At 40.6% G+C, this 13,822-nt stretch overlaps 1 protein-coding gene across 5 annotated transcripts in view; it reads right to left on the bottom strand.

The window, feature by feature from the left end:
- IMPG2 (interphotoreceptor matrix proteoglycan 2) overlaps positions 1-13,822 on the bottom strand; it is a 94,452-nt gene that overhangs the window by 10,741 nt on the left and 69,889 nt on the right. For 2 of the 5 annotated variants that reach the window (XM_073306870.1, XM_073306903.1), the window contains exons 10-16: positions 13,485-13,502; positions 10,927-11,171; positions 9,834-9,919; positions 6,679-6,699; positions 4,328-4,646; positions 2,189-3,888; positions 1,039-1,258 (exon numbers count right to left, since the gene is read on the bottom strand). In XM_073306870.1, the coding sequence (XP_073162971.1) occupies positions 1,039-1,258; positions 2,189-3,888; positions 4,328-4,646; positions 6,679-6,699; positions 9,834-9,919; positions 10,927-11,171; positions 13,485-13,502 (2,609 nt within the window). The remainder of the gene's footprint in view (positions 1-1,038; positions 1,259-2,188; positions 3,889-4,327; positions 4,647-6,678; positions 6,700-9,833; positions 9,920-10,926; positions 11,172-13,484; positions 13,503-13,822) is intronic. The other 3 variants (XM_073306886.1, XM_073306880.1, XM_073306894.1) reach the window with 3 other exon arrangements.

Below are 13,822 nucleotides of genomic sequence, written 5' to 3'. Positions count from 1 at the left end.
TCCCCTTCTCTGTTGGGAGACCAGCTACTTCAACGCAGTAGTCACCATTTGCCAATACATATCGCAGTTATTTCCTGTTTTTAGTATAGGGGAAAATATTTCTCTGTTACTAATCTATGCTAACTGTTGGCAAATGCTGACTCTTTAATTGCAAGCATTGTAAGGTATCTCCTGGAGATCTTGTTTTTGTACAAATATCTCTGGAAATAGAGGAAGAGAAATATAGAAAACAGACTTTTTTCCCCCCTTAACCAGAGGAATTGATTAACAGAGGGTCTTTTTCACTGTTACTGAGATCAGACCCAGAATTCCAGAGTAAAGATTCACCCTCTTTTGGGAATTAGATTAAAGACTCAAGAATGGCCAGAAGATAGAAGTCCAACTTGGAGTCAGTCTACAGTGTAAGTTATGTAATATTAGAAAGTGACCTGAGGAGTCATGATCATTAATGTTTGTTATAGTGAACCAGGAGCAGCTGCCAGGACATTAACCCCATCTACACAGTGTGTTGATGCCATGACTCAATGTTGTGTTCCAACAGGAAGCAATTTCCCAGTATACATACACCCTTGAATGAGTTATTTCTGGGGGGATGGATCTTTCTGCCTACGAAGAGCTGCATGGAAGAGTCCAGCCAAATGGGGGAGCCGGGAACACCAGCATGCTAGAGGGAGGGAGGGGAGACTGGGAAAAACAGGGACCAAATTCTATCTTCTAACTTTCCCTCTGCTTGCAACCACAGTGAAGTTGGTGGAGTCGCATAGGATGTAAGTCAGCACCAAACACGGCCCCAAATTTCTCTAGGAGGCCGTAAAGTTTTGGTGGATGTTGGTCCCATTTTACCTTAATCTGTCCTGCTAAACAGATTGGTTTTCAAAGTTTTAAAAACTCTGCTGACACCAAGACTGAGAAGAGTGATGGTGCTCTTCTCTAAGGCTCTGAGACACTGAGAAAGTCTGCTCAGGTTTTGAGCCCCAAGCATATTTGACTCGGCAGACGCTACTCACTGCATTGGCAGCACTCCCACACTGTCATTACCTGATTCCACGTCCAAGGAGTACTTGTCAATGGCCAGGTTCATGGTCTGGTAAGCAGTGTTGCAGAAGTCTTCCAGAATTACGTAGACCGCATTCGTGACATTACGAGGCACAGGTTTTTCAAACTTCATGCGGCTGTTCACCACAATACTGCCATTCCTGAAGTTCAGGATTTCGAGATTCTGGAAACCTGTTAGATTGGACTGGAGGTAGGGAACCAGCTGCAATGTAGGAAACACAATATCTGTACTGCTGTATAAATGCGATAGAAGATCTATTTCTGAATCTAGTTCCAGGCCAATTGTAATGCTATTACATCACACACAGAGACTAGATATTTTGTCCCAATCACATTCAAAGAAAGGTATCAAAACTGTACCCAGCTGAGGCCCTACTGGCAGCTTATCAGGAGCCTGAGAGATTCACAGAATTTCCATAATATAGAGCAAATCACTGCAGGCTCCCTGCTCATACTGCATAACAGGACTTAACGCGTTGGGTATCACCCTTCATACATTTGGCTACTCCAGCCAAACTATTGATTTTCAGCTTAAAAACTGATAATTACTCCTGTGGCATTCTGCCACCCATTGGCTATTTAAGAGATCAGTAGATCCACAGGCAGTTTAACTCACTGAGCTACAGATTTAATAAAATAGTTGCTTTAAATAAAAAGCATCTTAAAACAGGTGAGAGCATCCAGTAACATATCACTCTGCACTCCCAATTATTTTTCTTTTCACCCATTGATAGAGCAAATGAAGACACTGTTTGGAAATGTGTGAACACAAAGGGCCAGTAGAGCCAATTAAAATACATGATTTACAGCAGCCAAGCGTCTGTCTCAGTGTTACTAAGTATTTAAGAGACTTATTTTTGCCTTGGTAAATCTGTCCCACACAAGTGAAACGTCAAAATTTGAGACACAAATATTCAAATAAAAGCGTTACATTTTCCAGACAAATTCTCCCACTATCATAAATATGAGTTACTCACAACTTGTGGGATGTACTAGGCTGCTGTAATTTTGTTGCAAACAATTTCTCTCTCTCTCTCTCCCCCCCTTTTGCTCACATGCATGGTAAGAAAAGGTTTTAACTTAGGGCTTATAGTAGCTGCTAGTAACATATTCATTATAAAGTGAATCTTACCAGTTCTAAGAATCGTTGCTCCAGTGCCTTATATTCTGGGGAATTTTTATTGAATAGGTCCTCTGAAAACATCATGTTGGTAACACGGAGGCTAAAGAATACCACTAAAGCTCGTGAGGACGTGGTAGTGTTGCGATTTGCATGCGTGGGCCAAGCTATGCTGGCCATCTCTGTGGAGTGAACATTGGTAGATACCTCCATGCGACTATCAGTCATACTTCTTTCTTCCAGGTTCATCTCATGAGGATACAACATTGTGCCCACATGATCCAGCACTCTTGTAGTCATGTCCTCCCCCAGTTTTATTGAGCTAACTGTATATTGTGTAGTAGGGAAACTGGACAGGGAACCAATAGGATTCTTTGTTATAGTCACTGTTGCAAAAGAACCCACTGCCATATTTAAGCTACTAGGGGAACTAGTTTCATGGTCTGTACTAGACTGTCCAGTGAAATCCTCTGAACCAGTCGGCAGCTCCAGTAAATAAGGAGCTATCGTTGAAACTTCAACCTTACTCGGTGCTTCAGATTGCATATCTTGTTCTGCAGGTTTCTCAGATGCCCTTTCAGTGTTGTGAGTAGGCCAAATATTTATTGGTTTCACAGCAAGCGATCCAGAAGCTTCTTGAGTTGTCAAGTGCAAATCTGGAATTTGCTGCTCCTCCATGAAAATGTCAGTGACTATATTTTCCATCACAGGAGTTGCCGTCAGGACTGTTTCTGGCTTGAGGAGCCCAGTCCATGAGGAATCCATGTCTTGGTGTCCTATTGTAACAGCTACACCTGATTGGACTATTGTGGATAGTTCTTCTGGCTTTGTCCCTTCCTTGTTTTGGTTTCCTACTGCTTCATAAATGATTTGATGATCCTCACTGGACTCTTCAGCTTGTTTAACATTGAATGTCTCTGTAGATGTAAGGAGATGACCTTCTATAGAGATATCTTTTTCATGTGGTGAGATGGAGGTCTGTTCATCTGCCATATCTAAAGAAGAATAGTCCACTGAGGGCTCATATGTAAAGGATGAAGAATAATCAGACATGCCTGATGCCTCTAATGTTTGCATGGACAGTTCCACATTCAAGGTTTCTTGTGTCCATAACATAGGCACCTGCTGAGTTGCAGTTTCTGAAAGTCCAGGTACATTTGATTCAGAGTCATCAGTGAAATCCCCTCTTGCATTGGTCATGCCTCCATCCTCAGGATTACCATTTAATTTCTCTATAGAATCAATTATATAATCCAGGGTCTGTCCCTCAGGAGTATCCTGTGCTCTGATTAACAGAGAATCATTTTTATCTTTCAGCCAGCTTTCAGGAAGACTGTAGAAAACTGGCTCTAATGTTGCTATGCCCCATGGCCATGCCTCTTGACCTGAAGCATCAAATGCTGATCCAGATCCATCCTCATAAATAATTTCTCCTCCTGGATACAGATCGGGTTGCAGAGGGTTCACCTCTAGATAAACTTCTCCGTCCTCCAGGCTGTCACGGGATATAGAGTCTATGTCAATGGGCATGGCTTCTCTTGCCTTCTCTGCAGAGATCACTCCCTCATTATTAGGCTCTGTTTCTGATGTAGAGGCCATTGTTGGTATAGAAGTCGGAGGAACCACAGAAATGACTGTGGATGGCATTTCTTTTGGTGCAAGATGAGGGTATAGACTGGAAGGCAGAAGAAAGCCTTCCGACACTCCAGCATCTTCAAACACAAAGTCAACAATTTTCATTTAGTTGTGTTGTGACTTATGTAATTTTAGCTTGCCAGACTCTATTTCTCTTATATCCCCAAGGATCAGTAACTCTGTTTTTCCCCATTAAATACCTTGATCTGCTTACATGCCAAAGTTAGAAGTATCTATTGCAGATTTATCTACTGCTGTATCCAGCTAAAACTACTTGGCAGTGTTTCTGTGAAATGGAATAACAGGGATCATGCATATACCATTAATCTCTTTAGGGACAAATAGGCCTTATTAGTTGCTATAAACATTTAAACTTAGAAGTTGGTTCTTTTTAGTCACACCTGACTGAATACACAGGAGTTTCTAGGAAGTTGTTTTGGAGGGCTCTGGCTCCTGAGCACAAGGTAACATTGTTACCTAGACTTAAACTTTAGTTAATGAAGTGAAGTAACTTACCATCTTTGAAAGAAGCAGGGATAGACAGCCATTCCTGAGAGTCCACAGGAGAGCCATTTTCTAATATTGATGGGGTGACAGAAGGAAGAGTCTGGCTCCCTTCCTCTAGACTCATCCCACCAGGAGAAGAAGTGAGGACAGCCTTTGGTGTTGAATTCATGTTGTTCTCAAAGTCCAGGTTTTCTGATCTTAACCACATTTCATTGCTATTGGACTGTTCACTATCAAAGGTGAAACCTGATTTGGTGAAATCAAGTGGCAAGATATTGCTTGCAGTTGTTGCTTCTGCAGAGGGCCACTCAGCTAAAAGGGCATTATCCTGAAAGACAAATCCATAATAACCTATTATTGTGTGACTTGTGTCTGCATATGGACTGCACACAATATGCTAAGTAGTACAGTAATTGTTAACTAGTAGCAGCTTCTGCCTGGTGGGCTTCTGTTTCTCTGATTAGAGGATAACATGCACTATCAAGAGGTTCCAAACTGTAAGGATGACCTACATTTTAAGTCAGCCCACGTTCATTCCAAAGGATAGGATCATATACAGATTCTTTAGAGGAGAACAGCAGCATTCCTTTAAAAATGATATTCAATAGCAGTGGGATACTATGGATTAGAATGTGCACCACTTATGCCCATCTGTTTTCCTTTTACCAACTGAAAGAATTTACTGATGTGTTATAAATAAGGTTACAATTTTGTCACAGTAATTTTTAGTAAAAGTCAGGGACAGGTCATGGGCAATAAACAAAAATTCACGGAAGCCCAGGACCGCTCCCTGACTTTTACTAAAAATTACTGTGACAAAATGGGCCAGACAGGGGATAAGAGCCCAAGCTCTGCTGCGTGAGGGGTGCCGGGCTCCCTGCCACTTGTGGCAGATGGGACCTATAGGAGCCCCGTGGCAGATGGGAGCTCCAATCCCGCTGCCCCGAGGCTGAAGTGGAAAATGTCACAGAAGTCTCTGAATTAATGAATTCCATGACATAATCTAATCCTTAGTTATAAACCAGTAATATTCAATTAAAATTTTTCACAGGTCAGATAAAGCAACTTCCGTATCTTGGTAAGCTAAAAGGCTCTCTCTAGGGTCACAGGGCTCTCCAGGCGTTTGCTCTCTAGGGAGCCTGCCAAGGATTGCAGTCGTTCAAAAGTGGTGTGCCGGATTGTATTTATTAATCTCATAACAACAGGCTAAGCATGCCAGTAGACAATATTCCAGTGAAAACTTGCAAAGAAATAATTATACAAATACATTGCAATGCTATTAAAACAGCATGCTATTCATATTAATTCTATTAAAACTATTAATTTAAAACTGGAAATTAAACTCACAAGATATTCAGTGAATGGACATCTTATTTCCCTTCCTTATAGCCTGATATTTTGATAGCTGCTCTGTGGGGTTTTATTTTTTTTTGTTTTTTTTCCTGAAAAACTACTGTGCAGGACGCAATCAAGTTAACTGATGAAAGCACATCAATTACTGATTGCTTTACGTTACGTAGGCACCTGCTTAAAAGTGTACCCCTGTAAATCAAAATGGAGCACCAAAATCTAGCTTCAGTGTGTTTAAATATAAATTAAAAGTTTATAAATTAAATACACGGCGTGATAATAGAGGGAAAATAAATGGAGGTGCATCTGCCCAGCCCCCATCAGTTCTGCCCTCTAGCTCTTCCATCTGCCCAGCACCCTAATCCCCCCATTAAGTTCTTGCCTCTAGCCCTCCCCCCCCCCCAATTATCTGTGGCCTTCCCAGCCTCATCTCTGCTCTTACTGGGATTCTTCACCAACCCTCACAGCCCAGGCTGGGGGGAGGCTGCAGCAGGGTACCCCTCCCCCTTCTGAGGTGTGAGGGGAAGGCTCCACTGCTTCTTCACCTCCTTCCCTCCCCTTTCTCACATTGGGTATTACAGGGAGGGAACAGGGAGTGGAGCCGCCCTGAGCTGCAAGGCTCTTTCTGCTCCCTCCTTCCCCTGCCCCTCTTGTGCGCTGGGAAGGCTCCCCTCCTATTCCCCCAACCCTTCCTACAAGAATAGGCTCGGCTCCTGAGAGGTGGGGAAGGAAGCTCGGCTGCTGCTTCCCAGCAGCCACGAAGGATCAGCTGACGCTCAGTGGCGGGTGGGCGGGCGGGCCCCATGGGTTGGATGTGGGCCACGGGCCACCAATTAAAGAACAATGTTATAAGCTACCCATCAGCTGCCTCAAGCACCCCTGACTCTAGTACAGAAACCCATCCGTCCCCTTGGAGTTCATAGGCATATCTGGGTAACACCACAAACTTTTTTAAAAAGCCTGTTAAACCAGTGGAATCTATAGTAAGAGGAAGAATGCTTAGAACTTACATAGTCCTTTTCATCTGCAAGCTGAGTGAAATGCAGAAAGTAAACAAAGAACATACACATGAAAAGCAAATTTGATTTCAAAGCTTCTCTCTTTCTTTCCTACATTCTACTAGTGTGTGGGCATCATAACCATCATAGTCCTTAGCACTTTTCATCCTCAAACGTTAATCTATCCACACAGTACCTCCTGAGAGATAGGGTAGGTATTGTCTCCATTTTGCACATAGAGAAACCAATGCAGAGAGATTAACTTCACCAAGACCATAGAGGGGGGTCAGCATGTCATAACTATGACTAGAACTGAGGAGCCTGGCTTCCAGTCCTTGGCACAGAAAAATAAACCAAGTGGGCAATGGGCACACCAGTGCTCATTCCCCTAGCATGAATACTCATCAAAGACTCATTTAAGCTCAAATTGTCAAATTCAAATTGCATCTTTGGTTGTAAAACTTGCAGTCTGCAAAGTGTGAGCCTCTATCCTGCACTGTGATTCACTAGTGCAGGCCCTTGGATTCCACCAAGGAGAGGGGTCCATGCTTGCAAATTACACTGCAGGACACGTTAGTTACAGAATTCGTCCAATAAGGAAATAGAAACAATACCGTATGATTTATGTAATGAACCTATAGGAGTGTGAATTGTGAACACTCACAATGGACTCTTCACAGTCTACACCAAAGAATTATTCTGAAGTAATTTGCAAATGATGAATAAATCTGAGAATTTAATTACCTGTGTTTGAACAATTTGTGAACAAGGCAAAAAAAATGCGAATCTCACAGAATAAGCTCTTTTCTTGTGGATTATTTGCGGTGCTCTTTTATGACTAGCCGTTATTCCACTCCTGATATCTTTGTAGGCGGTTTTCATTTTAGCAATTACAAGCGACCAATGAATTGAAATTAATATATATGAGTTATGTGCTTCAGGAGCAAAAATCACCAATGCGTGTAAAACTATCAGGGTTTGTTTTGTTTTTTTGCAAGATTAGCGAAATAAGTATTAAAAAGAACAAACATAAGAACTGGTGTCAATAACTTTTCAATGCAAAATTTTTAAATGTTAGCGCACCAGTGCCAGGAATTGCACTTCATCATTTATGTAATGTGGAGAGGTGTTCCTATGACAACTAATGCATTTCAAAGATTCTTGTTATGGTGCAATGTTTTATTAACAAGTTTAATATTAGAGTGGCAAGTTCTGTTTTTGCCAATATCATTTGAATGGCTTACTAATATGACAGATCACTGCAAAAAGAAAAAAATCCCAATTTCCCATTTCTCTCTGCCAGAAAGACATTACCTTCAATAATCCAGCCTGTTACAACAACAACAAAGTCTGGTTTAAATCCTATCTGCAGGATTTGAGAGAGATACAGCGACGAGGATTTGTAAAATTTAAAGAGGTGGATCTAGAGTTAATTGATATCTGCTACTGATCAGTTTGTGAAGTCAGGATAGTCCCACACAAATATGATGAATTAAAATACAGTCCTTAAAATTTTAACCATTTCTACAGAAGGGCTAATACAAAATATAGCAGGACTCATTTTATCACTGGCACTTAATTTCTCCCATATTGCTTTAGCTGTGAAGAACAGATATTGCAACTGAGCCATTAAAAAAAATTCAGCCTTGTTTTCTGTTTGTAATCTGTCCATAAGCAGTTTGATTTGTTATTGAAATGGTTTCCTAAATAATTTCTGTATTGTTGATTGCACATAGCAGCTCGCTGCAAGTATTCAACATCTAAAATTGAAGCTCTTGACTGGAAATGTAGGTCACATACTATTGTTTCTATTCCTTGAAAGGATAAACAAAGCTATTGGAATCAGGTTTCTGGGTGCAAATACTTGCTTTTACAAGTTCATAATTGACTTCCAGAAAATATTCTCAAAAATCCAGTTAAAGTGAATTGCCACAAACTTTCCTATCAATAAATTCATTTGCTAGAATATCTGCAGAAAGTGAACATAGAAGGGATGTAAGCATAGCTAAAGTTATTTCTTTTATTAATGTAGTATGGAACATTTTTAAGCTACTCACTCATCTCTAGTAAATATACAATATAGAAAACCAGTCTATATAAATTAATCAATATATTCATGCTGTTCACCATAATCAATCTGTTATGGCAATTCCCATGTAAATGTCTAGGTTACATAGGGATATTTTTGAAGTTTTTATTCAGCCAAAGATTCCCACTAACAGGGATACTACACATGTTAATATACTGTATATTAATATAATGTACATCATAAGATACACTCATATGAAGCCAATGGGAGTTCTACTTGAGTGAGGACTTCAGGGACTTGGCCTGAAATTTAAGTGTGTCCAGGCTCACAAAACTATCTGCATAATGGGCCAGATAAAAACCTAGATTGTATCACCACCAAATTCAGGGATGTTCAGAAGCTGGGTCTGAATTTTGTAGCTTAATTTCAGCTTCTCTCAATATGTATATAGTCAGGTGTTGCCTTAAACGCCTTCAACTTTGGAGCAAGCTTGGATGTATAAAAATGAAACTATTGGCCAATATTTGTCTAGATTTCCTTTGCTGTTACTGAGATGTAGGTTTGTTTTTAGAAAGAACTGAGCACTGCACTTCTCAGTGATAGCAGTACAGCTGCAAAGGAGGAACAGGAGTTCTATTTTAATCTAATCTCTTCCATGGGCAAAATTTCCCCTCACATCTACCTCTTTTGTTCCAAGAAAAGGCCCAAATGATTCTCTTCAGTTGTGAGGGCCATCATTTCCCTATGAAGCCACACAATCAAAACATTACAAGAAACCAAAAGGGAATCCTAAAATGAAGAAGTGGTTAGACAGGCTATAACAAGAACACAGTACTGGCTTGTACGGAAAAGAACAGATCAGGTTCCATTGCAGGAGGCGTGTCACTCTCCTAAGACCAAATATTTCCCAAAAGGAAGACTTGCAAAACAGAGCTCTCTCATCAGACTGTATAGCTCCATATTGTGTGTATTTCTGAGCATTCATTCTATATTTCAAACATGGCAGGGAACTGTGTTTTTGGATTCTGACCATACTTCCACCGTGTAGAGTTAAACTATTTGGTTGTGTTTGTAAGTAGGCAGCTGGAGGACAAATTAGTCTCACTAGAATGAGAATGCAGTGCAGAAATGTACTTACGTCATCAACTTCTGGAGACTCAAGAACAACTGGATTTTCAGTAATCCTGGATGTGTCTTCAGGTGCAGGGGAGAGAACTTCTTTCACTGTGAAAATAAAAAATGAGTTGTAAAATCACAGTTCATATGGAATGTTTATTGTAGTTTATATGATGCCAACTGTGTTTTATTGTCTCTTTTTTCCCCAAATGCTGTCACAGCTGCGGGTGCCTGAAAATAATTAAAAGCAGAGGATAGGAAAACATTCAGAATTTGAAGGTGTACACTGTCCAATTTATCATCCCAATTTGCCCTTAGAGAATTACTGTGAAAAGCTGCACTAGCACTGGAAGGAAGTTGTTTGTAGAAGCAACAGGGTACTCTGGACTAAAACCCTCACTCATTTGTCCTCTTTCCATCTCATATTTGCTTCCAGGATCTTCTCAAAGTGCTCACCAGAATGATTGAGCGTCTGGAATGCCTTTTATCAGTCACACCTGAAGCAAAGATAGAGGAAGGATAACGACTGGAGATAGATAATTTCCACTGGCAACAGGGAGGACATCGAGAAGACAGCACTTACCAGGCGCTGGTCTGTGCTGCCAGGGTCCAACTCAGCACTACTAGGCTGAAATTCATCCTAGTACAGAGGGCCCTATGCATCATTTGAGCCCCATTTAAGTGGCACATAGGGCCTTCTGCAGGCCTTCTGCACTGAGCTGAATTTCACTCTTACAGAATGTCATCAGCATCATCCTGCTGTAAGAGGATATACAATAATATACAAAGTATATATTTTGGGTGGAATTTGTATTTCATTTTAGTTACTGACATATGATTGAACCCATCAATACATACCTTAAAAATTATACATCGCAATGTTAAATTAATTTGAGAGGGGCTAATCTGGTGGGTTAGGGATAGGATGCTACCACTGCTGATCTGCTTTGATTTTGATAAAATCAGGAGAAAAGGAGGAGCCCTGAGGACCATACCACTGCATACAACTTCCTCCTTTTGAGAGAGGAGCTCCTAATCCCCCACACCACATCCTTCATCTTTTTTAAACATAAATTCTGATTAACAGACCACAGCATTTCTTAAGTAATACACACCATTAATGAGCTGGAGAGAGTCAGGGTCCAAGGTCAAAGAGACATTTTCAAGGAAAGAGTTCTTTTGAAGGATTTCAGCAATATAAGTTCTGAAGTCACTGATTGTGTAAACAACAGTTGGGTTATCCTCAAGTTCTACGAGGGAGTTGTCCTCCACTTTGTTGGACTGAAGGTTAATAAGGTCCCAGGTGGCATTGCTGATGGCTTCCCCAACAAACGTGACAGCGTAGTGAACCTCCACACCACTGTGGTTTTATAAAGAAAAAAGAAAATATAGATCAGAGCTAAACAGTTGGCCAGCTATATCATGCATTCTGGTTGTTTGAGGAGCCAGGTCTCACACTTAGAAAAGATACAACAGTTTAAAGGGGGTCTTTAGTAAAAATATATTTAATTGTTTTTATGTTTGTCTATCTCTGTAAAATGTACCACAGATGGAGCAAAATCTTCAGAGAGTGCACCACCCAAATTCAAAATCTCATATTTCCAACATCATGACAAGCCCAAATATTTGGCTTTATATCATAGTCATTAATAGGGCCAACCAATATCCAGAAGTGGAAATACCATGTGTGAAGAGACCAGGTTTTTACAAGACCTTGTCAACCCCATGAATGGTTTTGAGACATGGAATCAGCCTGGGAAAATGTAAACAAGCACAAAATATAAAAATTTGAGTGTCCTTGATCATCCCTAGTGGACAAGTTTTGCAATTTAAACCTGTTTTAAATGGTGCTCTTGATAGATCTAAAGATGTGTTTATATTATATGCCCAGAAGAGTGCCTATTTATAAGAATGTAGTTGCTCTCATTTATTTTTATTAAGAAGTTTTTGTTTTGTAAATTTGTACAGCTGAATTATTTGTACCAGTCCTACCCTATTTTCTGAATTTTCTTCTCATGAGCACACTTGGATTTACCTCCCCACAAGACAGTGCAGTAATCAGAGTTACCATACACAGAGCGTAAGCACTAGGGAGCTTTAGTTAGTGTTTCACACTTTGACTGTACAAAGTGCATAATCAGAAAATGAGGTGGTCTATGAAGCACCAGGAAACCCTGCTCCAAAGATAGGTTTTCCTCCTGCCGTAGAGCTGGAATGCATCCCTAATCAATGGCTGGGCTTAGTGAGGCCTACAGAGCTAAGCTCAGTTCAGATGTAAGCAGCAAATGCGGCTGCACTAAAACCACAACTCTGCTGGAGTTTTGCTGTTGCCACCTTGGCTGAATTTCACCCACTGTAGGCACATTCTGGGCATAAGTATCACTCTGGGGAATGGAAACAGAGCACAACAATGAAAAGACAGGGCAAAAATCAGAACCCAATATGCTGGACAACAATAATATCTGGATTTAATAAAGCCATGCTGTCAGTTGCAGCTATTAAATGCAATTAATAACTACGGTCATCCACCTGAAACGGGCCCCAACATCTGTTCCTTGGAGCAGAGTGTCTCTGAATAGATTCTTGTGCATCCTTTCTTGCAGAAGTGCATGGAAGTAAGGGGATGGCTTTAATACTCTGCTGTTTCGACAGAGTTTTTTCTTTTCAATCCCTTCTTCTAAAATCAAATACTGCTTCTCTATAAGATTGTTTATGGAAACCAGCTTTTATGTTAAGATGTGTATTAGAGGGAATTTATATTTGATCTTTAATGGATTAGGAGCCCACAGTTCATTGACTTTTTGTCAGGTAAGTTCCCAAAAAGGTATCAAAGAGAGCGTTATTTGAAGTCCGTATTAATTGGCAATTACTTCAAAATTCTTCAAATAAATAAGGGCTTCAAAGAGTGCTCTCTCTTTGATTGCATTTTAGGAAATCTCTAACAAAAGGTCAATAAACTGTGGGCTCCTAATCCATCAAAGGTCAAGTATTAATTCCCTCTAAAATGTGTGTGTGTGTATATACACACAGACACACACACAGCACCTCAACAGATTTTGAGGTACTTAATACGGGCTTCAAAGAGCGCTCTTTGATACCTTGACACACAAACACACACTAAATACACAGAAACATTCCCCAAACAGCCCCAGTCTGATCTCTCCTTCCAGCTGAAGAAGGTTGATTACAACTTCCACTGAGGTTCACATCCACATTGGCCTTCAAACACTTAAATGGGGTTTGCTTGAGATGTACCATTGTCTTAATTTATTTGGCTTTATACGGTCATAAAAAAGAGATACCTATCAATGGCTCTAGGTGCCCTACCACAAATTGCAATGAAAAACCAGTAAACAGCAGTTAAGCAATTTTATTTGCTTTAAACTAGAGATTCCTACAAAAAAATTTTAACTCACTAACTGATTCATGTTTAGGCAGAGTTTGCTATGTAACTCTTTCTGATTACTAGTTAAATAAGAAAATTGGATTAGACTATCTGTAGCCTAAAACAGGTCAGCTACTTGTAGTTTTAAGTAAATCTACAGCAAGGGATAATATTTTTACTGGATGTATCCTTAATTCATAACCACACTGCCATAATAACTGGTAGTCTCATGCAATTAGCAAGCCTGTCTAAATTTACACTACGACAATTTACATATGTTGCCTTTACCTGTCATCGTCAGGAGAGCTAAACATTAAAAAAAGAAATAAATATGTTAAATGAGAAACAGTTTTGTCATTCCATTTAAGTCTTCTAGTTCAGCGGTTCTCAAACTGTGGGTTGTGACCCCGTTTTAATGGGGTCACCAAGGCTAGAGTTAGACATGCTTATGTCTGGGGCTGAAGCCCAAGCCTCACCGCCCAGGGCCAAAGCCAAAGCGCAAGGGCTTCAGCCCTGGGTGGGGGGGGCTCAGGTTACAGGCCCTCAGCCTGGGGTTGAAGCCCCTGGGTTTTGGTTTTGGCCCCCACACCTGGGGCAGCGGTGCCCGGGCAGGCGTAGGTTTCGGT

Source organism: Lepidochelys kempii, chromosome 1, assembly GCF_965140265.1.
Source record: "Lepidochelys kempii isolate rLepKem1 chromosome 1, rLepKem1.hap2, whole genome shotgun sequence".
In the NCBI taxonomy this organism is placed as follows: Eukaryota; Metazoa; Chordata; order Testudines; family Cheloniidae; genus Lepidochelys; species Lepidochelys kempii.
The sequence above is the reverse complement of the archived record's forward strand: the minus strand, read 5'-3'. Positions and strand labels throughout refer to the sequence as shown.